General features: G+C 35.2%; 1 protein-coding gene across 1 annotated transcript; it reads left to right on the top strand.

The window, feature by feature from the left end:
- The first annotated feature begins 8,857 nt into the window (after nucleotides 1–8,857).
- LOC125477023 (regulator of telomere elongation helicase 1 homolog) lies at nucleotides 8,858–24,415 on the top strand. Its single transcript, XM_048583766.1, is given in 25 exon segments — nucleotides 8,858–9,091; nucleotides 9,634–9,890; nucleotides 10,753–10,910; nucleotides 11,593–11,674; nucleotides 11,831–11,978; nucleotides 12,209–12,365; nucleotides 12,650–12,933; nucleotides 13,116–13,161; nucleotides 14,075–14,216; nucleotides 14,307–14,461; nucleotides 14,986–15,077; nucleotides 15,158–15,256; nucleotides 15,348–15,416; nucleotides 16,250–16,336; nucleotides 17,057–17,116; nucleotides 17,218–17,339; nucleotides 18,418–18,475; nucleotides 18,684–18,780; nucleotides 19,268–19,351; nucleotides 20,612–20,688; nucleotides 20,792–21,335; nucleotides 21,338–21,387; nucleotides 22,247–22,392; nucleotides 22,759–22,841; nucleotides 23,575–24,415. Coding segments are annotated over 25 exon segments (3,207 nt in total). The 5' UTR covers nucleotides 8,858–8,989; the 3' UTR covers nucleotides 23,583–24,415.
- The last annotated feature ends 1,493 nt before the right edge of the window (nucleotides 24,416–25,908 follow it).

Here is a 25,908-nt window from a genome sequence, read left to right as displayed (position 1 = left end):
ATTGTTGACCCTAAAAACTACCAAGCCTACGTGGCGCGCAAGCCAAGTAATTAATAAGCTAACTACGTTATTAGGTTGTGTGCGGGGAGTAAAATGTGTTGATGTTGCGTTGGGTACGCTGCTGACTTCTTGATCTTACAATTGCGATCGAGGAAGGAACACATTTCAGCCTTCAGGTTATAAAGCCTGAAGACAAGGCTGCTACTTCTGTAAAGTTCAATATCAAATTTAGCTTTCAATGTGGCAAATGTAGTAACGTGTAACACCTCACTTCGTTGAGAAGGCTGATGAGATGACCTTTACCAACAAGGACTCAAAAATCCTTATCGATCGAGACTTGGATAAATAACCAGTCGATCTTGAAGCAGTGTTGTTTATCCAAAATGAAAATGCTCCTTGATTGGCTGATTCTATGGTTCCAGGGTTGTTTATCCAAACTAAAGATGTCATCGGTTGCCTTCACAATGCTGTTTATCCAAAATGAAGATGTGTTGGCAAGAAGAAAAAGGAAGAAGATAAAATCTCAAAGGTTGTTGAGAAACGTTGCGCAGGGCAATTTGTGTGTTGAATTGGATGGGCTTTTTCCGATGCACAAAGTCTTGTATTTATAAGGTTGGATATTTATTTGGCATGGCCTGCTGGTGTTTAACTGCAACTGCAACTCTAGGAAAAAAGACTGATCCATATTTATCATTCACATTCGTGATTTTTCAAACAAAATAAAAACCTATCTAGGCTTATCACATCATATCAGAAGCCTAGCCCACCTAGGCTTCTTATCTCATCATCAAAATTCCATCAATAGCCTTTAAACTCATCTGACAACATCCATCACCATGTAAAATGGCCTAGCTTACCTAGGCTTCTTATTTCATCATTATCCAAGACCATCAAATCCTAGGCTATGCCACGTGATAAGAGTTATAGGCCGAGCTGCTCAAATCCACACGGTACACTGCTACCAAATCCAAATTAAATTGGACTATTCCGCTTGCTTCTAAGTTGGAGCTATGATTTGTATCCCATCTCTTTTGTATAAGAAAATCGAGATAATTTATTAAAAGATAATTATTATAATTAAAAACCATAATATTGTCACTTTCTTATCCAACGGTCAATAACCATGCTCATTCAACAACCTCGATTACTCGGGCCGATGGTGTAAAATCGGGTCCAAACAAATATATGCAAAAATGAGAATTTGAGAACTATAACATTTTATATTATGTAAAGAGAACCATGGAGATGACATATTTTATATCTTGGTATAGATGAATGTGGAACAAAAAAGAATCTAGAAAATTCTGAAGCTGACTCGTGAACTTTTGTTCACTATTAATTGGAATGCCCTCATTAATTGGTGAGACCCATATTCATTTCATCGACAATTCAACCAATGAAAAAGTCTTGAACTGTAGATCACAATTTCTTCAAGCTCATTTTATCCTTGGTAAGGAGATTAGGTAATGAAATTAAAGATAGATTTAATAACTAATTCCTACCTTTAAGTTTTCCTAATTGAAGACATATTCCTTTATTTAAGGAAACACAATCAAACCCATTCAAAAGTGTTGAGATCTTTAGCAAATTCACTCAAAAGTATCATGTACTATTGAAGAAGTCATGTAGTGAGTACTAAAACTTTTGAGAGATACTTCTTAATTGATGACTGATGAGTAGTGAGTGTTCCGTTATACATAAAATGTATAGCAATGCTTATTTCAACTTTTATACATACCTTGATATGTTGAAACGCGATGTTTTAGAGATATTTTAACTAGATATTCAGGTACACCACGAAACTCCAGTTAGTAAGTCCTAGAAAAGACCTCAGTTTGAGAGCAAGTGGGTACAAAATATATTAGTGGAGGTCGTTGAAGACGTTAATTATGATTATGTATGCTTAAGATATCCCACTATTTATGGAAAAGACCATTCTCAAATGTGTTTATTATTCAAACATCCTGAAATTGGTACCAGGTAGAATAATCTGTATATAAAAATTATAATCCGCTGGACTGACTAGTCAAACCCGCTAATCAACTAGGATAGATTTGTTAGTCAATAAATCTAAGATTCAAATACCAATTTCAATTTCCAAAAACTATCATAGTCAGCAAAACTGTAATTCATTGCAAGTTATTAATGTGTCAAGTGAGTATAGCAGTGAACACAAACCATTTATACGTTCAACAGATGTATGTACCATGTATGTGTGTGTGGGATGTATGACACAATAAACATCACTTGAACACGAGATATTTTTGGCCGAAAAACCCACTTCTCGGTTAAAAAACCGAGGACTCTCCACTTAGTCCAATTCACTAGTGTAAACATAGGTTCATACAAAGATCACATAGGCTTAATTTCTAGATCCTTTTATGGAGCAGCTTTGCCTTTGTACAACCTTACCTTACACAAGATGGACTCCTTCGGTCTTCACGAAGTGGCAGCTCCTTCTAAACTCATCACCATGTGGCATCGAGATCAACACAATCAATAATGTGATATGATTTTATGATATGCACATTCAAATGACCAGTCAGATTCTCCAGTCAAATAGTTGAAAGAAGAATCTAACTTAAATCCAAAAGCTTGGTCTAAAATGAATTTAGCTCAACAACTAAACCAAGACATAAATGCTAACCTTAAAACAATGCAACCCTAATGTACAATGATTGAGTGTTTAATGCATGAGGAATGTTTGGTAACTAGGATTTCTTAAATGGAAAAGATGCAAGCTCAAAGCCTTTAAGGTGACTCTTTATCTCCAAAACTAAGTTCTAAAACCCCCAAGAACAAAATGAAACCCTAGGAGCAGATATACCTAAAGAAATCTGACTTTCCATCAGCCAACTTGTCCCAATAACGCTTGTCGACTGCACAAGAAATCTAGGCAGATCAATGGCTAGAAACTGACTACCATTTTAAATGTGTCAATCAGCCCATGTGGCTTGTCTTAATCTGTGTGCCTAGACAGCTGAAAGCCAGCGCGCAAAATTGACTAGACAATTAAACTAAACAGAATGCAACACAAAAAGGAGATATGAAATGCACATGTGTAAACAAACCTCTTGATGTGAAAATGAGCCACTTCATGAACATTTCCTCCAGCAGCAACAACCCATAATATGAGTATTAAGCATGTGATATGGTTCAATTACAATATTTGACAAGAAAAGCCAAACACTTCAAACTAGACTTTATACATCCCTTTATGGAAGAGACCAAATTTATCTGTGTCTATATGTGGCGATGGCCTAGCTATGAGAGCTTGAGCTAAATATAAGTTTATCTTGCATATATGCGTTTGTCAATATGTTTGAGGTCATAAATGGATCTAGCTAATCCTCTGACAAATCCACAAAGCTAAATGTTAGTGATGATTATTACATCGAGGGGGATGAGACATATGCCTATAAAATCGATCAAGAGTGATGGTAACCCAACCTATGTGAATGGAGATCCTATGAAGTAGCTTCATATGGGTAAAAACAAATCACTTGTTGATTGGGCACATTATCAATTTATATCAATAACTTTATTGATCAGAGTCTATCTTTATGGTGTAGATAGTGCAACTATTGCAGTGTCCAAGGTTGAACTTATGTTCTTAATGAATACCATAACCTATATATATGTGTGTGGTGTGCTTGACTGCAGTGCACACTTGATGGATTCACCTATATGAGTCTGGGAGTGGGGCTACTTCCTATGAGAGATTAGGCAGGTTCTCTAAAGCACTCATGAATATCCAGGTGGGCGCATGGCCTATTCACACCAACCCGCTCGAACAAACTCAATTCCGAGGATTCAATGTGGGTGGTTAGTCCTATGACTCACACAAAGAAATCTTGGTTCATAAAAGATTTAATTTTCACCAAATTTTTTTGAGTTACGGCTAGCTTGTCCTGAGGCTGGTTCATAGTCCAAAAGACACCAGTTCTAATGCGTTGGATTCTTATTTTCCGTTGGTACTTCCTTGTTCTTTTTAAATTTCTATTATATGCATTTAAATATATCATTAATTATATTAAGTTTTACGATTTGATGCAAATTTGTTCGCCTCAAATAAAATTTAAATTAAAAAACGTCAATATTATTTAATCGACTTTAGTAACCAAATTTAGATTCATATTATTAAAGGTAAATGCATTACTATTGAAATTTAACATTAAATATTTTACATAAGACAAAAGTATCAAACTTGTCTCAGAGTACATAACAAAGAAGTTTCAACAAAAAGTACATACATATAAAAGTATCAAACATGTCTCAACAAGTTAATAAAAACTTATTCAAGTACCACAAATAGTAAGAAACCAAAAGCACTAACCCTGATTGTAGGAACTCTCTCATGTGTAGACATGACTTATTGCAAAAATCTGTATCATTAAACATTCCATTAAACTCTCCAGGATGGTGAGGCACAAGGTGGAACAATTATAGCTAATATGGCTAGGGATGATAAAATTTGTTGATGGTGTTCATGGATATGATGGAAAGTGTTGATAAAGTATATTTTGACGAGAAGACGAAGTATGTTAGGAAGGTGATTAGTGATAGGAGAATGACTATTGCGGAGAAGGAGATTGACGCTCAGAGGGAGATTGTTGTTAGGAAAAAGACTTATGTTGTGAGTATGGAAAACGTTGCTCCAATGAAGATGTAACCTACTTAAATTCTAAACCTCATTTTGATCTTGTTGAGACTCTTCACATTGTTGCACATAATTTGCTTTAAGATGTTAGTTGAGTTTGTACAACCCAAGGCACCATATCCGGTGTTACCCCGCTCCATAACCACGAACTTTTGTCACATCTCTCAAATCCCATCGCCGTTACATATGCTTTTTGCCTTAACATTGGTGTCTCTTCACCATTGGTAGTAACTAATTGTGTTAATTCTTGAGATATATTATCCTAAAAAAAATATAAAGTTATAAATATACATAATCTGCTTCTATATACATTCCTATGTAGTTATATAAAATATGCTTCTATATGCATGCCATGTAATTATAATTATACATAATCTGTTTCTATATGCATGTCTGGTAGTTATATAAAATCTGCTTCAATATGCATGCAATGTAGTTATAATTATATATAATGTATTTATGCATTGCCTGGTTTATACTCATCATCTGCTTCTATATGCATGTCATGTAGTTATATAAAATAAACACAAACTTCTTATACAAGACAATATCTAAATAGATAGATTTATCTACATTGACTAAGATACAAATTTCCTATGATGCTAAGCAGAATGCTATCTCCAGGTTTCCCTTCCTGCTTCTCTAACTTGTAGTGTAGATGTCAGGTGTTGTATAACCTCATACTTTGTTGGAGAAATGTAAAAGGTAAAGGCACAATTTCATGTAGAAGCAAGGAAAACATGCATGCAAAAGAAAACTTGGAACAAAAGCTCAATAAGTCGTCTAACAATTTAATAAATAATATGCAAACGCATGCAACAAACGTATAACATACAAACATGTATTTTTTTGCGATAAGCATGCTCATTTGGTAAATATTTAAGCTCATCCAAGTTAGGAATACTATTTCTTTAGCAGAATCTGAAGGAAAAAAAAACATAAAAGTTTATACGTTATTTCTACTAAAATAATTAAATTTAAAATTTAACATCATTTGCTCTGATGCATTGTCAACCCAACTATTCTTTTCATCACGTCGACGTGCACCATAGAATCAGACTTTTGATCATGTTTTTTCTCCAAACATTTAATACATTAAATAAATTATTGAACCCAATTACACCAACAATAGTTAAACCATAATACATGCAATCACATCTTGTTTATATTTTAACAAACTGAATAAGAATAAGCAATGTACTTACAACTATGTGTCATGCGAAGCTCTTTGTGCCACTGGTGTGGTTAATCTTTTACTTTTTGCTATTTATAATTTCACCTCAACAATAATTTGTTATTAACAAAGTATTATATATTTATATATCATAAAATTAATATATTGTATAGAAATAATAATATTTATTTTATTTTTTTGATCTTTGTCCCAGTAATTAACCATAGTCTTCCACTGGCCCATGTCTACATGAACATCTCACAGGAAACGTTATGCCGTATGTCAACTTATGGAATGTAGTTTTTTTCTTTTAATTCGGCCTTGTAATTATTCCACCTAGTAGCCACTTTATTCAACAATTTAAGACGAATAATAAGAATATTAAGAATATCTTCTGGTCGCCAGTCATTAATTTAACGAAAAATCTCACTTATTGAGAAAGACGCAAAAAATGAACTTTAAGTTGAATAAATCAACTTACTCTAAAAAAAGGAGACAATTTAGGGCAATTGAACAAAACACATAGGTGACATTGTTCCTAAAAACTTATTTGAAGATCTACACACCTACATTTACTCATACAATGATATGATGATGCAAAGATTGACATACCTCCAAGCATATCACACGGCGTAGGAATATCAACATTATGACCAAGTTGAGTACGACAATTATTGATATCTCATAAGTACATTGAGCAAAACGATACAGCCTCATCAGTAAGATACCCTATGCAAATGCTTCCTTTGGAGTAATTCTTATTTCGAACGTATCTTTTCATGTTTGTAAGTACCTTGAGTGAAAGTAAGATTTAAATGTGTTAATGAAACGTTTAGAATGGGGAAGCAAATTTAATGAAAAAATTTATTTACCTTTCTACAGTATACATCTAACAATATTGAATTGGTTCCGTAATTGCAACCTCATAATTTAGATGAATGAATAGGTGAACAGTTGTACCAAAGAACGAAAGAGGAAGCATTTTCTCCATTTGACAAAGAGACAATACGACCCTATTTTCCAATTCCTTGAAAGATGCTTCAGGTTCGTTTTTGCTACATAACCGTCTTAAAAATAGCACTCAACTCAAGAAAAATAAGGGTAGTAGGCTTTGGTACTACTCTTTGTGTCGCAAGCCGAAGTAAATGTTGCATTATAACATGATAGTCATGACTCTATAACCACATATCTTTCTATCCTTGACATTGACACATTGAGAAATACATCTCAATGTGCATTATATCCAAACTATGACGTATCAACAAATGTTGCCAATATGGTAAAGAAAAGAAAATGCTTTTCTTTCTTTCATGGATTAGTAGCACGAGTTCTTGATTCTTTTGGGACATTAGAACGTTTTCTTTACCTTTCCTTTGAACCATTGATTTCAAGGTTGGTGTTTTCTCCCAAAGTAAATGTCAAAGTAGATAATTGAGCCAAACACTTAGACCCCGTTGACATCCTTTAAAATCTGTCACTTAAAAATAAAAGTCTCTTGAATTCCTCTGAAATCCAAATTGACTACACCCTCATTGTTTTATTTTGGATAAGAAGTAGAATATTTTAATTATTTTATTATTCTAAATACGTTGAAAATTAGAGTAATTCTCACTTTACTACCCTAAACGCATCGTGGTTTTTAAACTTTCATACATTAAGTTTTTTTATCTTAGTGTCATACCTAAAGTGAGAATTGTGGGACACTTCCGTTAGTTTTTCCATGAGAACCTCCATTAACTCATGATGTGACGCCCATGTGAACAATGATTGAGTGCCACGTGGACATTAAAGAAAATAGAAAATAAAAATAAAATAAAAATCAAACTCCAATCATTTCTCTCAACAATTATCAAACCCGCAAATCCCAATTCCTACAAAACACCAAGTCCCCTGTTTTTATCATCGGCGGAGGACTTGCCAGCCTCTCCGCTGCCACCTACCTCAACTCCCAAAATACCCATTTGCTCATCAAGCTTTCGATGAGTCGGCGACCGTGTCTGAACTGATGTCGTCGACGGTTCCTTTTTAACTATGGCTTCAAAATCTTCTCACCGCCTACCCCAAAGCCTAGAAACTTCACGACCTCTAGAAATTTTACTTCAACACCTGTACATTGTATTATGGTAGTTTCCACACCGTCATCGACCCCTTCCGGGATTTCTGGAACTCTGTCAAGTCCCTCGAGTATCTGATCATATCCATTCCATAATAGAGCTGCTGAAGGGTATCAGATTTTCCGATTCGATCATCGCTTGATTATTTTAGCCATTTTCGGCAACGTTTTCTTCGACAAAGAGCTTGAAACGACTTCCAAATTGTTCGATTTCATCTTCAAGTGTCTTTCCCAATTTTAGTTAATTTTTTTTTTTTAAATTTTTGAAGTCCACATGGGGGCCAAATTGACACGTGACGTTCAGTCATTTTCCATGTGGACGCCAGATCATGAGTTAACAAATGTTGTTATAGAAAACTTAACAGATGTACGAAAGCATCTTACAATTCTCACTTCGGTATGACACTGGAATAAAAAAGCTCTTGACGTATGAAAGTTTGAAAACCATAATACTTCAAGTAGTAAGGTGAGAATAACCATGTGTTTTTAATTGCCGATTCTGAACGGTATTTTTGCCGGATCCTCTTTGTGAAGATCGCAGAGATCTGTAAATCGTGTCCGTTCATTGTATATCGTGTGATTAGAAATTATTTTAAATTTTTTATTTAAAGTTAAATACAAATAGTACTTGATAAAAACTAACCACATAATGTACGATTAACAGACACAATTTATAGATCTTCAGGTTTCTCACAAAAAGAATCCGGAAAGGATCCTATTGGGCCGATTTCTACTGGATCCAAATAGAAAAATTTTGAGTTTTCACCTGCGGAATCCCCTACTCGGGCCACCCTGCTTCCGTTATCCATATTACACAGGTGGAAACTACTCAACAAGCCCAATATCCCTCACGTGTCACGCACGTGAAGAGACCCGTTCACCCAAACAGAGCAAGATGGCGGGAAAATACGCAGTCCATCCTTCTAGCTGACTGACTATATTTCCCTCACTAGCTTCTAGGGTTTGCAGATTTTACCTTTCCGACCGAAATTCTCAAAACAATCCCTCTTTTGTCTAGCGACTAGCTCCGGAGACGGAGGCGATGCCGACGTACAACATCAGAGGCATCGATGTCGATTTCCCATTTGAGGCGTACGATTGCCAGCTCGTTTACATGGAGAAAGTCATCCAATCTCTCCAAGAAGTAAGCTTCATTTCCAAAGTTCATTTCTTTCTATTTAAACCACAACTTGTTGTCTGTTTTATTTCAAATTTTGTTTTTTTTTTTTTGGGGCATATTAAGATTTTCAGTGAAGTGTATAATAATGTATTTGGACCGATTTGATGTCAAATTGAAGAATTTGGTAATGAGTGTAGCTCCAAATCATGTAAGGTGCTCACCTAAGCATACAATTAGAGCATATTCGAGTCGATTAGGATAATGTGGTTACTGGGTAACAAGATTTTGGTACTCTAATAGCATGAATCCACTTGGTGCGGTGTTCTTTGTATCGATTTTGGTCAAAATTACTTTTTGTTTGATACTTTTTAAGACTTGTCAACATCATTATTATTGTTGTTTTCGTGGGAATGCTTGCCCCAATTGACTTGGCAGTTGGGAACAACCTATCTGGAAACACAGGTATGGCTGCTTATGGCCTACCCTTTCTAGACTCTGCACTGGCCTTGCCTTCTTCGAATAATTGGTATAGTTTGTGACTTGTTTGTGCATGTAAAATGCTGCAGAAAAGTAATGCACTGCTGGAGAGTCCCACTGGAACTGGGAAGACCCTTTGTCTTCTGTGCGCCACATTGGCCTGGAGGAAGAGTTTGGGCCCTTTCTCAACTGGTCCTAATGTCAAGATGAGTGTGATCACAGGTGATGCATCAGGTGGTCCCTCGTCACAGTCTGCGACAAAAGGTCTTCCTACCATAGTATACACATCCCGCACTCACAGCCAGATCCGGCAAGTAATTCAAGAGTTGAAAAGAAGCGCTTACAGGTCAGTCGTATTATGGATTTACAATTATTCAATATCGGTTGACCTTGGTTATCATTATTACTATTGTTATTGTTTTTATTGCTCACTTTATCTAGTTCTTGTATCTTTGTCACCTATTGATGCACAGCGATAGTGTGATCTCCTGATATTAAGGAGCCTCGTAGATGAATGTACAATGTGCCTTCCACAATTTGTTTTCTACTCAATAGCAATACACCATTTTGCGATATACCTCACCTTTTACTGGTCAAGACTTGCAATCTTACCCATGCTTTTGTAGTTTTTATTTAATTGTATTTTCAGGTTTAAATAGTTAGTGCGGTGTCAACAACGCTTCTTGTATTTTTTTTTTTTTTTGTTGTTGCTTTCTACGCTGATGTGCTGTGTGCACTGAAGCCTGTATTATATGACATATCTTTGAGCTTCTGGAGCAACATAAACTTTCCTAAGCTGCATATTTTACTTTCCACGAGTTAGTTGTTTTTATTGATGGGTACCTAAGGACTGCTTATGATTTCTTGTCACGAAAGTTGCATTGGACTCAAGTTATAGTTAGTTTAACTTATTCATTAACATTTGGTTAATTTGAAATAACATATACTACTATGGGATCAGTCTTCATACTGTAATTAGTTGAGTAAGAGTTGTTGTGATTACCAACTTATCCACTCCAATTATGAGCTGTTGAAATCAGTATTGAGTCATATACATTCTTGAGGATTTATTTGTTCTTAACTATTTTTGGTAGGATTGAGTTATTCTCTTTTTGCTTGACGAAGTGTTGTTTGTTCTAAGATTTCGCTGTTTTTCTTTTGAATTTTCAATATATTAGAAACTGAACTGAGTGTTTGACAATCTGCAGGCCAAAAATGGTAGTGTTGGGATCTCGAGAGCAATTATGCATTGATGAGGAAGTGAGTTTACTTCGAGGAAGAACACAGACAAAGGCTTGCCATGTCCTCTGCAGAAAGCGCACAAAGGATACAAAGCGTCGTTGTTCTCATTACTCTCGTGGTTCTGGTAAGTTTTATGCTTGTTACTTTACTTAGGTACGTATGTGATGGCTTGAAAGAATAATTTGGTTGTCATAATATTTAGTTGTCTCAACTTCAGTATATGTTAAGGCAATTTTAATACAGAACCTATTCTCTATGAGACTTGGAAAATATTAGCCATTTCAAGTATTACCATTGACTGTCAAGAACTTTTTGGTTCGGCCATAGCATTGCTTTAGATTTGACCCTGACACTTCTTCTGAAATTAACTATATAAGATGACTATGAAGTTCTCCATTCTTAATACCAAAAGGAAGCTAATGGTGCATGCATTGCTCTAGTTTGTTATGAACTTGGGATTAAAAGTACTTAATTATTTGTTTGGATTTACAATGGGCTGAATTTATGCTTGGTGTCTTTATCCTTGATTCATAATTTGTTTATACTTCTTTACGTGCTTGAGTGACTGAAGTGAATGTGAAGATGAGTTATTGAGTTATGAAATTGATTAGCCTTATGAGCTCAACTATGTTACTTATTAAATTAACCAGGAATGTTATTGATGATTGATCTGCTCAGGAAGGTTGATAAGTTTATTTCTGTGTTATGTACAGAAGTAACTTGGCTGGTTCTTCTTAGTTTTTATTTTGATGTGATGAACATTTAAGAAAACCTAATTTTTATGTATGTTTGTGCTTCTGTTATAGGTTTCTTGAAGAGTAATCCTCATCTTGGAGATGAACCTATTGATATCGAGGATTTGGTCAATACTGGAAAAAAATTGGGGCCGTAGGTTCTTTTATCTGTGTTCTTTCACTATGTTAATGGCAACTTACAACCCCCATCTCTTTAGTAACCCTGGAAACCCATTGTTATGGTTGCTTAATGTGGTTAGCTTGCTTGTTTTTTTCCTTTTTCTAAAAAATTGTTAACACTTTCTTGTAGGTGTCCTTATTATTTATCGAGGGAGCTCCATAAGGTTGTTGATATATTATTTGCACCTTATAACTATCTCATTGATCCTGCATTTAGAAAATCGCTACAGGTTGATTGGAAAAACAGTATTCTGATATTTGACGAAGCTCACAACCTGGTAAGTGAAAGTGATAAGCTTTGCTATTATTTCTGACAAAGGAAACTCCAATTTTCTCGATTATCTGAAAACAGCATATGTTGGTTTTGAATTTTATTCCTTGTTCTCTCATCCACTCTTAGGACTTACACAACTTTTAAACAAAAACGCATTTCATATTAATGCAGATTGGTAATTTGGATTATTATCCGAGTTTTTTGCTTATGCAACCTAACTTAAAAATGATGCAGGAAAGCATATGTGCAGATGCTGCTTCCTTTGACTTGCCCTCTTGGCTTCTTACAGCTTGCATTTCTGAAGCGAAAAATTGTATTGACCTTTCTTCAAAAAGAAGGGAAGACTCAACTGATAAATCACAGAATCCAGATGACTTTGCTATCCTCAGAGGTAAACCTAATTGGTCTATTTTCAGTATTGAATGTTTACCGAACTTGCCATTTCTAATCAATACTATTCCGGTGCATAATCTCTATACTGGCAATATTTTGTTTAGGGCCACTTGGCTTTCAAAAGACTAAAACCCATTGAAGTGGCTATTCCAATTTGCTACCCCCCCCCAAACAAAATGACATTAAATATACCATATTTATACTTCATGTTGAACCCTGCTGTTGAGCAAGAAAATTTTATGTGGTCGCACATTTTTCAAGTTAATGATGCATATCTTGCAGCGCTACTATTGAAGCTTGAGAAATGTATTTCTGAAGTACCTATCGAATCCAAGGAATTGGGATACACAAAGCCTGGGCCTTATATCTATGAACTCCTGGCGGATTTAAACATCTCGCATGATACTGTCCCTAAGCTCATTGCAATACTTGAGGACGCTACTGTACTTATTGAGGAAGATAACCAGGACAAGGCGAATCGAAATGCCTGCCGGCTGGAAAGCATTACTGACATGCTTAATATAATTTTCAGAGATAAAGACAATAATCATGCGAAATCCTATCGTGTAAGTTTGGATATTGGTTAGTCATGTGAAATCCTATCCGTATAATGTAGGTTTCAGTATTGGTTTCCTCATTGTTATCACCGAGGGTTTGCAAGAGCTTCCTTTTCCAGTTTTGTTTGTCTTGCTGCTTCAGATGTTAATTGTGGATGCTAGTTCATTATCCTTATTTTGGTTCATTATAGGTTCATGTACAAGAAGTTGAAGCCAGTGCAATAGATGGTTTAAAGGGTAAGTGGAGACTTACATTTCCGATATTTTGAAAGAAATTCATTGTTTCATCTATGTGACTAATATGTTTTTGTGCTCTAATACTCCAATACGAGTTTAGTATCACACGCCATGTGTTTCTTCAGAAAGATACGCATGAGGGCTACATCTCAGATGTTAAACTAAATTAGATCAAAATGGGTGGGTCTGGCCCTCTGGGCTTCGAATTTTAGGTCATTTCACAGGTCATACGATATGATTTCTCTAAATTGTTATGTCAAACTTGTCACTGAGTAGCTCAAGAACGTACCTTCTCATTCCCTGAATATAGAACTGAGAGGTCTGGCCAAATCGAGTGTAGTAGGAAACACCAAAGGGAAGTGGAGGAGATGCCAATATTTTAAGACATGATAATGGAAAGAAGGTTCAAGTTGTGGTTTCTTTTGATTTTATGAGCCCTCTGCTGTAATTGGTGAACACAAAATTTGGTTCTGCAAGATCACTTTTTAGTACTGTGAGATGCATTTGACGATTTGTCTTGGTATGATGGTGAATCAATGTGGAGTAAATTAGTAATATCTCAGTAAATTTCAGTGAAGTAGAAGTTTGGGGCAAATCAAATGGATGATGCAAAAGAGGAGTTTTGTTTAGATCCATAGTTACCCTGGTTTTGTCTTCTAAGCAACAAAATAGAGCATTAGAAGGGTTGGTTTTCAATCGTTTAACACTATTGTATTGTGTTTCAGAGTGGGAGAGCCATGATGATCTGATTAGTTTGCTATTCAAGCTTTCTTTCTTGTGAGGGGATCTAATCTAAACTTTGTATCAAGCCATGTTGCTTCACCTTTTTAGATTAAGCTTTTCATATACTGATATACGATTGATATTCTTTCCTATAATACTGACCATTATATTCTTACCCTTCCGTTTCCAGGGAAGGCTTCTAGGACACTTAGCTGGTGGTGTTTTCATCCTGGAATTGCAATGGAAGAATTTGCCAGGATAGGTGTGGGCTCTATTATACTGACATCTGGCACATTATCTCCCTTGGATTCGTTTGCACAGGAACTGAAACTGTAAGCTACTTTTGTGCAGCTTATTTTCCATTTGGTTTTAGTGTGGCTGACTTGAGTTCTAAAAAAGAGAATGGTTTATTTGTGTCTCAGAGAGTTTCCTGTGCGGCTAGAAAATCCTCATGTTATTACCCCGAATCAGATATGGGCTGGAGTTGTACCAGCTGGCCCTTCTGGATTCTCTTTCAACTCCTCTTACAGAAATCGTGATTCTACGGAGTACAAGCAGGACCTTGGAAATGCTATTGGTATGTTACATTTTTTGGTTGCTATTTAAACCACTGGTCTAGATAACACCTTTTGTTGATAAATTAATAGCTTCGTTGAACCCCAGTCCTTCAAAACACAAAATTTGCTTATTTCATATTTCAAACTGTTGGGAGGAATGATTTTCTAAATTTGTAATTCATGGGATTTCAGATTTGCCAAATACGTCAAAGTAGTGCAATGTAATATTTCCATTCAAATTTTCTTATATGCAGCTGATGTAAATAGGTATTGTGGTAGGCTTAGGCATTGAGTAGATCTGCTAGTTAGCAATTAAAATTTGGACGATTTGCAATTGATGTATTTGTGCTTTATTCCCTAAGATTTAAAAGTTATGTCCTCTTACTCTTCATGTGTAGAGCGTACTTTTTTTAGAACTGTAGAGCTTGGTACTTGATTACTAGCCGAGTCAAGGGACAAAGCTAATTGGAGTGTCCATATTGTATACTGGTTATTATTGAGTATCACTTAGAAAATCTATGATGTTCTGACTTTCTTGTTTCAGTCAATTTTGCTCGAATTGTTCCCAATGGATTGTTAGTATTCTTTCCATCGTACTACATTCTGGACCAATGCATTACCTGCTGGAAGAAAATGGTAAGGAATCAAGTAGATTCTGTGAAGAGGTCAAATTGATTTGCTTTCGTCCCATGACACAGTATGTTCAATTTATGCAGAGCCATGCCAATTCAACTACAACATGGGAAAGAATCTCCAAACATAAGAAACCTGTTGTGGAACCTAGACAATCTTCGTTGTTTCTTTTGTCAATTGAGGTGATCAATATGACCTACAAACAGTTAGAAAATTTCTTATTTATAAGGATGTGGTCTTTCTCATATGTTCGCTTGATTATATTTCTGGTAGGATTATATGGCAAAGCTGAAGGACACCTCAGCTTCTGGTGCAGTATTTTTTGCTGTTTGCCGTGGTAAAGTATGTCTGGTTCCTTTTCAGAATCACTCAAATTTTGTGCTCTGGAAGACTCCTTGTACTGATTTATTAAGACTAAAAGAATCTATTGTGAACATTTGACTGTTATACAATAGGGGCTTTTATCCTATATATTTGCTTAATAAGTGGCTTTAAAACAAAACCTTTTTGTGTTCAGTCTGGTATCACTATCATGGATGCTTTATTATTTGATAAGAGCATTTGAAGTGCTTGATTTTCGGTGGCGACACCTTTTTGTGTGGCTCCAAGAGAGGAAGTAGAAACTTAGAGATGGTGACAGTATGAAAGTTTAGAGCATCAATATGTTGCATGAGGCATGATTATTGTATGATGCTATTTGGTCATATTTTATGAAAGGGCTCTCTTATCTCTATTCTGCCACAAAAAAACTTCCTTGAAATGTGTTATCATTTGGACTCTAGTTCAAAGCAATACGTCTCTCGTGCTGAACACTCTTTTATGGCCTTAATTGCACTGTAAAATTTTTTTTTCTGACAAGCATTGTGAGTGTACTGTTTATGAATAACATGTTTATTGGCGTTATTTACAGACACTAGCAGCTCTAGAGTCTAGACTGCCTACATTGCTAGAAAATTTAGAATTTAATGCTGCTGAATAGTTAAATTGCAGGATCTACCCTGATTTTAAGAGTCATACTGTATAGGTTCTTGGTTTATGCTTCCTATCATAATGTTAATCAAATTTTTGGGTGGTTTTTGAAACTGTTGTTCTACACTTCTACTATATATTTGGTTTAGACCTTCTTGCTGAAAGCTTAAGCTAGTGATCACAATTGATTGTCAATAATGTGTCAGGTAAGTGAAGGACTAGATTTTGCTGATCATGCTGGAAGAGCTGTAGTCATTACTGGTCTACCATTTGCCACAAGGAATGATCCTAAGGTGATTATTTCCCCCATTTTATCTTCATAATACTTTTTCTATGTGTATATTATCAAGGTCTTGGCTGCTTAAAAAAGTTGAAATTGAGACCACTAACAAAGAAGTAGAAATGGAGAACGGTGATTTTATCAAGCACTTCTGATTCTGTTATTGACACTAAGTCATGCTGATACTTGTGATTTTATTTTTGACTGCTAGCATGATTGATAGTTGTTGAAGATAGTACTATGAAAGCTAATATAAATGTTAATTTACCTGAAGCTACCTCTCACATGTGATGCTGATTGAGGAAATTGTTGATATTGAGGCATTAGATAGAAATCTTATGCACAACTCTGTCTATGGAAATGAGTATGGTGATTCATGAACATTCACTGTGAATAATTACATATTAGTATACATACATGCATACAAAGTTACAAACATATCTCAATTACATTGCTCGAATATGAATCTGTGAGTATGAACTTATGTTTCATGACAATGGCTAGTATTAATATAGACATAACTCGTTTGACAATCTCACTGTATATGTAATTCATTACTTGGTCTCTCAGTAACTTTTACTTTCCTATGGTGCTTTGGTTTGATGATCTAGAGATAATCAGAATGTCCTTTAAATTCTCTTGTAACGTTTTCCATTCGTTGGAATGCTTACTTGTATAGTTGCTGCATCTTATTCAAATTTCAACACTCATATCAAATGACAAAATAAAACAGGTTCGACTGAAACGTGAATACTTGGATCAGCAGGCATATTCCCAAAAGCAAGCATGTAAGGTAAAAGTCTTGCTTGGTGTGAGATGCCATTTTCAACTAGCATGTGCTTTTCCTTATTCATTTTGCCAGTTTTCCTACTAATTTTTATCAAAACACTGAAGTTGAAGGTTCTAACTGGAGAAGACTGGTACAATCAACAAGCATTACGAGCTGTGAATCAGGCTGTTGGTCGCGTAATCCGTCATCGTCATGATTATGGAGCAATTATTTTTTGTGATGAAAGGTTGTTTCTTTTTTCTTTTCCTATGTTATCTCATGACTTGCTATATATTAAAATGCATGAATCTTTGTTTCGTCTAAAAGAAAATTGATGATTTGGTTTAATGTAAGATCAGATTAACTCTTGTAACCAGATGCAGTTTCAACATGTTGTTGTAACTGTAAAGTTCTGGTTTTTACCCCACCCAGCCCTACAAAACTGGTTGAAAAATTTCATAAACTACTAATGTAGTTTTTTTCTTGACAGCAAAGTTCAATATTACCTTGTATGTGGTCGATTGCCTCCGTGGTTAGGGCCCTCGTATTAATCCCACTGCACCTGGGTTCAAACCCTCCCCACTGCCCTTAGTGTACCTTTTATTAGATTTAGAACTACCGCTTGTAATCAAAGAAATTCAATAGTACCTTTAAATAATTCTCTATATTTGACTTTAGTTTTCCATTCCAAATGTCCCACAAAAATGTTGAGCTCCTTTTAGTTTTTACAACCTCATTTTTCTGCAAAGATATCGAAAGTAGAGAAGGTCAATTTTTGGGTGGCTTTTTGGCTCATGTATCTCCTGTTTTTAGGAACACTTCCCTGTCTGATAATATTTGAGAGTGGAAAGCTGTAGTGTCAGATGAAAATAGGGTGACTTAAGATGGATGTAGTTTGTTGAATTAGTGTTCTCTCTTCTGCTCATGGGGGATTGCTTGTCAACTTTTCTATACAGTTTCTATTTGAAATAAATTCATCTCGTGAACAAAGAACCCCTGATTTTTCTGCGACCATGGTTGAATTCATCTGAACTAGACTAGATTCTATGACAATTTATTTATTTTACCTCTTTAATATCTTTGGATGATCTTCAGTGTTTATGGGAGTTGTTTAATTTATAAACTGTTATCAAGAGCCAAGTTGGTTTTAGATTCACAAGCTTCTAGTGAAAAAAAAAAAAAAAAATTCTGGTCTTAATCTGTATTTCTCTACGGATTTTGCTTTCATTGATTTTGTAATCAATCATATATGGTTTAATTAGCAACACTGATCTCTTCAATTGTATGTGCATATGTACTTTGTCTAACAATGGAGTTATTAACAGGTTTGCACATTCAAACCGTCAATCTCAAATATCGCTCTGGATACAACCTCATATCAAGGTGCTTTATGTTTAAGAACAACCTTTTAATCTATAAGAACTTTGTACTTATATTGTCTTTTCAGTGTTACCCCAACTTTGAGGGGGTAGTTTTTTCATTGTCGTCCATCTCAAATCTCACTCTGGATACAACCTCATATCATTTTGCTTTATGTTTACGAATAACTTTTAAATCTGTTAAGAACTTTGTATTCATATTGTTTTTTCAGTGTTACTCCAACTTTGGGGATGTAGTTTTTTCGTTGACCCGATTCTTTCGGGATGGAGATCGGGGTCCTACTAAGCTGCAACAAGCTGAAAAATGGGGTAAGAATAGTGCAGTTAAGGATAAATATCCATGAGTCTTTAGGGTTTTATTGCTGCTCCTATCAAATGATGTTTTGAATGGCACATCATGTCTACATTCTTATCTCATTATAAGTACAAATTAATATAGCTAGGTTCACAAGTTTTATCTTTTACGACCAATCCTTGAATTGAACAGGAAAAGTTTCATGCTTTTTTCATGATAGGAAAACAAGTTTTTTTCTTCACATCAATTAACTGGTTTTGAAGTTAGATAATTTCAAACTATCGGCTGTCAGTTTAAGTGTGGAAATCTGGTAAAGGTGTCACCAAAGGCATCATTTGAATGGAAGTAGGAGAAGAAATCATTAGATTATTTGGGGGAGACTCTTCCACTAGCTTTCACAGTATTACTGGTTAAATAACTTATTTATTGGCTGCTTTACATGTTCTTACAAAGTCATCTCATCATTCACCAAACTCACCTTTCTGTCATACTTTTCTGTAGATGCAATTTCTACTTCAAAATCGGTACTCTGTGAGCAGCCCAATCATGAACCATCTTCTCTAGGTTCATCAACTTCAGATTATGGTAGATCTTTCTTTCTTGACTGAATGTTCTGTTTTTGTTATCCTCTTGCCTGCACTGGCCTATTATTGATTCACCTTTGTTAACTATATGAATTCCCTTCCAAATAATGTGGTCTAGGGAGTTCCACTAATCAAAAGATAATGTATATGCGATGATGTAAAATGGAATTTGGTAATGTTATTCATTGCTTTGAGGTTGTGCTTTTATCATACTGGAATTTTCAACTGAATTTCCATGTCTCTCTTGTATCATTACATCAGGTTTACCATTTTCGTTTTATTAACAAAGTATAAGTTGTAACATATGACTAAAGAGAATCCAAAAGTTATTGTTGTGACATTTAAGTAGAATATCTGTTAACCTTGAATTTGTTAGATACAAATATTTTGGGGCATGACGTTGCATGAATCACTTTGGGATGCAGTATAGATAGTAAGATACTGATTACTTCTGTAGATATATGTTTCATGAACAATAATTATTTTATGAAATGGGTATGATCTGAAGAGACAATATGCTCAGGTCAATATTTAAAATCCCAGAAAGGTAACTTGGATAGAGAAAGAATAACTAAAGTTTATTACTGTTTATATGGGTCAAATTGCATTACTGAAATATTTTTAGCAAAGATATGTGTTGGCTGGTAAGATAGAGGAAAAGATTATGGTTTCTCTTATCTTTTATTATTTTCTCCTTCTGTGCATAAGAAACCAAATTTCATTAATTAAATGGAGGAGAATGAGAGGATAAAGATTCTAACAATCTTATTTTCTTAGGGATAAAGAGTCTAAGATTGTTAGACTAGGTCTTACATTCTCTAGTGAAATAGATCTGACATTCTAACGATTGAGGAATGGAGATTTTACAAGTACTAAACTTATCCCAGAAAACATCATCCCTTGGACCTGTAAAATTTGAAAAGGAAGGTGTTCTGAAATTTTCTGGAGGCCGTCTAAAACAGGGAAGATATTGCCTTTGTTTTCAGATGTTTGAGTGGTGATCGCCAGTTCATTTGTATCGTCTTGATTGGATTGAAGAAAATTCATTTACTTGAAGCCAACTTAAAGATGCAACTTTAAATAAAAAGTTGATGTTATTATCTTTAGTTTTTTCTTTTCATCTGTTTCTGAATTTTCTTTGCTGTAGTTTGAGCTGAACTCAATTGTCATTCCATTTCCAGTGCTGCTGTTTAAAGCATCTTTTGTGGTGCGACAACCTTTTAATGCTGTAGTTAATTTGATTACCTTTATTCATTTGTAGGAACTCCAGGGAAAATATACGAGTTGAAAACTGAGGAACCACCAGAAAAAATTTACTTGGACCAGTTTCTACCTAAGGTAAATCCTTTCTCAGTACCTCTGCAGACATTCATATGAATGATATGTCACTAGTTTTATATTGTATTACTGCAATCTGCTTCTTAGTTATTTGTACTTGTAGACAACCGCAGTTGGTCAAGACTCCACTGTAAAATCGCCTTCTTACCTACTTAAAGCTAGAAGGGACAAAATATCAAGCCTGTTAGGCGAAGTCCTTCCTGCCAATCGCTCATCTCTTACTTGCTGTAAGGATCAGTCTGTGTCATTAAAGTGTTCAAATGATCTATTTCAAAGTGAGAAAAAGATGTGTATGAGTGAGAGGGAAACTATGCAATGTCAAGAAAGTAAGGTTCTTGGGTTTCCTGGCAAAAATGAGAAACGCAATGAAGAACAACTGATAGCACCTTGTTCCACAAAGAAGTGTAAATTAGAGCATGGTGCAGAACAACATGACAGTTCTAAGCATTCATTTCTTGCAAAAGATGCTCACTCATATGGTCTTTACTCCACTAGTAATTCAATGAAAAGGGAGAGTTCACATAGATCTGACAGTGGAAGTGCACAAAATGCTCAAGTTGGTTCAGCTTTGCTGCGCAAAGATAAGAGGATCATACAACAGGGAGATGCCAAGTTTCTGAGCCAGAAAAAAACGAGTGCAATATCCAGCCTGTGCCTTCTGGTGATGAGGAAACCAGAGGATCTGAGTTTCTAGTTCAGGTAAGGTTTCTGTTGATGTAAATTCTTTTTATCATGGCTGGCAAACATTATAAACTATAAGGTCTTATTGTCTCATGGCTTTCATTCAAAGGACCATGAGAAGGAAACTGACATAGGCGATGGGCCTCATAAAACAAATAAAATATGTTAATTGCCACACACAACTTAAGCTCACATGCTTCTCGTTGCTATAGACTGGTTCTATTATATACACAAGCTGGTGTGCTTGATGCTTAATTATGCCCTTGTTGCCTTACAATGATTATTACTTGTTATCCTGAATGGGATACTAAAGGATTTACCTGGTGGCCGAAAATAATGCAGAAACTGTTGCGATCTACTGTTCTGTGTATGCTTAAATTTCTTAACACTTGGGGAAGATTCGTTTTCCAGGCAGTTTGGTGGGGTTACTGTGATGAGGGAGGACTATGGAAATGTATATACTGAAGAAATGAAGTAGATTAAAGGGTATTGAAATTACATGTGGTTTAGATACAGGAAAAAAAGGTAGATATGTGGAGTTTTTATTTAGACTGGGGAAAAATAGCTAATGGCAAATATAAAGAAATGAATATAAAAAAGTTCACACTTCTGAAACATCTTCCGTGAATTTGAGAAACATAGATTTTTAGTTTACCATTTGTTCCTTATGACATTTCAGAAATAGCCCTCCCAACTCCTAATGTCATACCTGAATTCTTCATGTGAATTTGTTAATTCAGTAACTAGGCATTTGAAACTCTTAGAACTACTCTCTCAGAAATGAGTTTGGTGGTGTTTCTTCTCTGGAATCACACAGTTTTTCTGCTTAGTACTCTGAGCAACTTGGTGTTGATGACATTTTCCTTATGCCTTACAGGTTGAGGAAAAACTTAGTGCTTTGGAATATAAAGAATTTGTAAATTTGATGAAGGCACTTAAGTCCAAAGCTATGAAGATAAATGAGGTTTTGCAATCCATTGCGAGCTTGTTTTCCGGAAGAGAGAGGCTTCCTCTTCTTAAAAGGTAATCCTCCCATCTATATTTAGATTTTAATGTATATACTCATGATATCCAGCTTTGTGAGCATGAAAGTGTATTTCAACAGTCACTGTTTCAAAAACCAATGGGTAGCATTTATCAAAGAAAGTACTTTTTTTGGTGAATATCAAAGAAAGTACTTATTCAGAGTTTAAACATGAATTGCTGAATTTTGGTCCATTGTTGATGATCATGAGTTTGTAGTAGCTGACGAGTAAATGATAAAAAATTGTGCATCTTTTTGCATGTCTCTGTCTCTCTGTGTGTCTATAAATATGACTAATGATTATACACCAAGAGTTTTGCTTCTCATATTCTAGTTCTCACTATTTCTGTCTCGATTTTCAACAGATTTAAGGATTTTATCCCTGCAAAGTATCACTCTATGTATGAGAACTATTTTCAAACAAATGACGGATCTCTTGATATCCAAGGTAAGAAACTCTAGTTTACTTAAAACCTGAATTATAACATTTGCTGTGAATGAGATATAAAAATAGTATACACCGACAAATTTTGGGCAAGATCAAGTGTAATTTCGTATACATATATATAAAGGGAAACTATCTAGATAATGCATTTTTTTTTTGAAGAAGGAAAGGATCACATTGTGGGACCACCCTACAATGTGGTCCAATGATCTAAGCCATCTATTCATTTGTTTCATGTTCACAATCTGTGGGGAAGAACATTTTCACACACACACACGTAGTTGATTTAGTTAGGACCTAAGTTACAGATGTGATGCACTCTTAAGTGTTTTATCTATATACATCTTGGAGGCTTTTGTAGAATTTTATGGTTTACTTACCTTATTCTGTATAGAAAATTTCGAGGACAAAGATCTAATTTGATCTCCTTGGTCCTCAAGCAAGTAGATCCACTACTAGAAAAGAATAGGAAACATCATAATTAGATGCTAAATCAAATTCAGATTTCAAAATAATACTTGTTGCCTATTTTGTCACATCCTGAAAGTAATTTGAAAGTTCAAATTAGACATGCCTCGAGTTTAAAAGTTGATTCTACTTTATCTTTGAAGTTTAAACATAATAAGGTGCTCTAATTTGACAGGGTGATATATCCTTTCATATATTTTAAAGCTTAAACACATAAAAAAAGTTGAAGAAAACATCCCCTTATTCTAATAAATTACTTGTCATGCAGGAAAGTAAAACTCTTAAGAGGGGGTTTTGTGCGTGTTTGGCTCCATAAAACTTCATGAATATTTCTGGAGCAATTGGGATGCGTAAGTACTTGTATCAAGAATCATTCATGGATTCAGTATCGTACTTGAAATATATTGTAAGTCCAACTTGATTTCTGATTGGTAGCTTTTTGCTTGGTTTATCCTCACTGTTAATGCAGATAAATGTTGTTTTCTACCCTTCATATGAAGTAAAAGAACACACTTTATAAGGTCAAGCTATTCCCAGTGATCCCATTCTACTGGGGTTCAAGAACCTGCCTGGTATTTCAGCTGAGGTCTCCCGCAGGTAGACACTTTGAAAGGATGCTCTGGGTCACGAAGCTACAATTTGTTTTTGAGAGAGGACAAGACTACATGCTCTAGTTGTACATGGATAAATAGTGCAAGGGAAGCTTTCACTCACTCTTATAGCTTCTGCAGCCTTTCACGGTGAATGGAATACGAATTATTATAGTGGTAAACTGCTGTAGTGACCTGGGTGAAGGGGATGCATTTGCGCATTCCGGATTCTCTTCTTCAGCAATATTTTTCTGTAGCTGCTGTTACAGCTTCAAAGGCAGTGTATTGCCAAAGCTTTGTTTATACTGTGTTAGAAAAGTCGGTTTTGCTTCTCAATCTTTGGTGATCTTTTTTTGGCTATAACAAGTAGTGCTTCTCAAAAGGGCAATGTACGTTGAGTGATGCCTGGGCTGGCACAAAGTGGAAGGGGAAGAGTGGAGAAAAGGGGCTACTATTAGGACAAGAGAAATGATTTCCGGAACTTTTTCTCCTTTATGCACACTCCTATTTATTTGTCTATTGATTTTGTATTTGTTCAATTTAAAGACTAGGTATAAGCAAATAAGTACATGGGCAGAAAAAGAGTACAAAACTCACTTTCACCCATATTAAATTGGCATGGATAGATCTCGAATCCAACCCAAAATACTTCCCGCTCATTTTTGGTTGCCATGGCTCCGTCAGCCATGACGGGTGCCATGTCGATTTTGAGTCCAAGCCCAAATCATTGGCGCTGACGTCAGATGTCTTTCCCAAGTCCTTTACATTTTTTTCACCAAGCACGTGAGTCGCACAAGCCCGGCTCGGAGAGTGGCGTGACATATCTTGTTGCATGAGTCCCACCACAACGGTTGTCAAGACACGTGTTTAAATCTCAGATGTCTACTTCAAATTCTCAATTTATTTCGGAAACTATTATTGACATTCTAAAAATTTCATTCTCACTTTTTATAATTGTATTTTTCTTTCTAATTATAGAAATTTTGGAGTGCAAAATGAGATTTTTAGAGTGCCAATAACAATTTCTGTTGATCCAATTCTTATTAATTTCTGTAATAAAATCTAAAAGAACAGAATAATAAAATAATAAAATTTCCAACACCTACTTTGAATTTTTTCACTAAACACTAAATTAATTTTTTACTTCCCACCCCAAAACTCTATACAATTTTTCATATCCTTATTTTTGAACATTCTTATTTCATTTTCTACATTCCTATTTTGTTTGTACTTGCAAAATTGGCATCTCCCGTTGAAGGTTGAGTCAAAGCCGGAATCGCATGGTTGACTGTCGAATTGTACTTGAAAATTTAAACAAAATTTTTTATTGACATGAGAGTTACTATTCACAATGGATGGATCGTGAATAATAATCATCATGGTAGTTACTACCATAAGTCCAATCCTAAATTAAAATCCATCAAAATGGATGGAAATGCCCTTTGATAGATGACTGTAATATGACTAGGTGCGATGCACTTAGAAGAATTTGTAATGACCACTTGAAATGAGATATTTAAAATTTCTTTATTTAGTGCCTATGTATATATGTTCATGTAATACATTTTCAAGCTATCTATCTAATATTTTGTGGAATAAATAAACTCATCTCTAGCCAACAGTTATAGACCATTTTTAGTCCCAATTGGGGCAAAACTCGTCTCTAGCCAGGCCAAAAATGAATCTGATAAAAAGACTCATGGCTAAATTTAGCCTAGGACTAGATATATATAACAAACCCTCAGGCTATTCGGCAGGCTCAAACATGTGCGTCCCAAGCTAAATGGAAAGATTTAGCCCTGTGTGACTTCAAACGAAATTTTTTTTCTTTATAATAATAATTTTTAAAGAGCTAAAATATAGTAAAGGACTACGTTTAACTCTACGAATGAAGATGACATGACCAAAAACTTTTCTCGCGTTACTATACACTACTCTGTTCAATGTACTATATGAGTCTATGACACACCATAACAACTGCACTCTCCTGATCTTACATACATCGATCATTG

Source organism: the organism of the source record quoted next, unplaced genomic scaffold (genome assembly GCF_019419815.1).
Source record: "Pyrus x bretschneideri cultivar Hongxiangsu unplaced genomic scaffold, Pyrus_bretschneideri_v1 Contig20, whole genome shotgun sequence".
Classification (NCBI taxonomy): domain Eukaryota; kingdom Viridiplantae; phylum Streptophyta; class Magnoliopsida; order Rosales; family Rosaceae; genus Pyrus; species Pyrus x bretschneideri.
The sequence above is the reverse complement of the archived record's forward strand: the minus strand, read 5'-3'. Positions and strand labels throughout refer to the sequence as shown.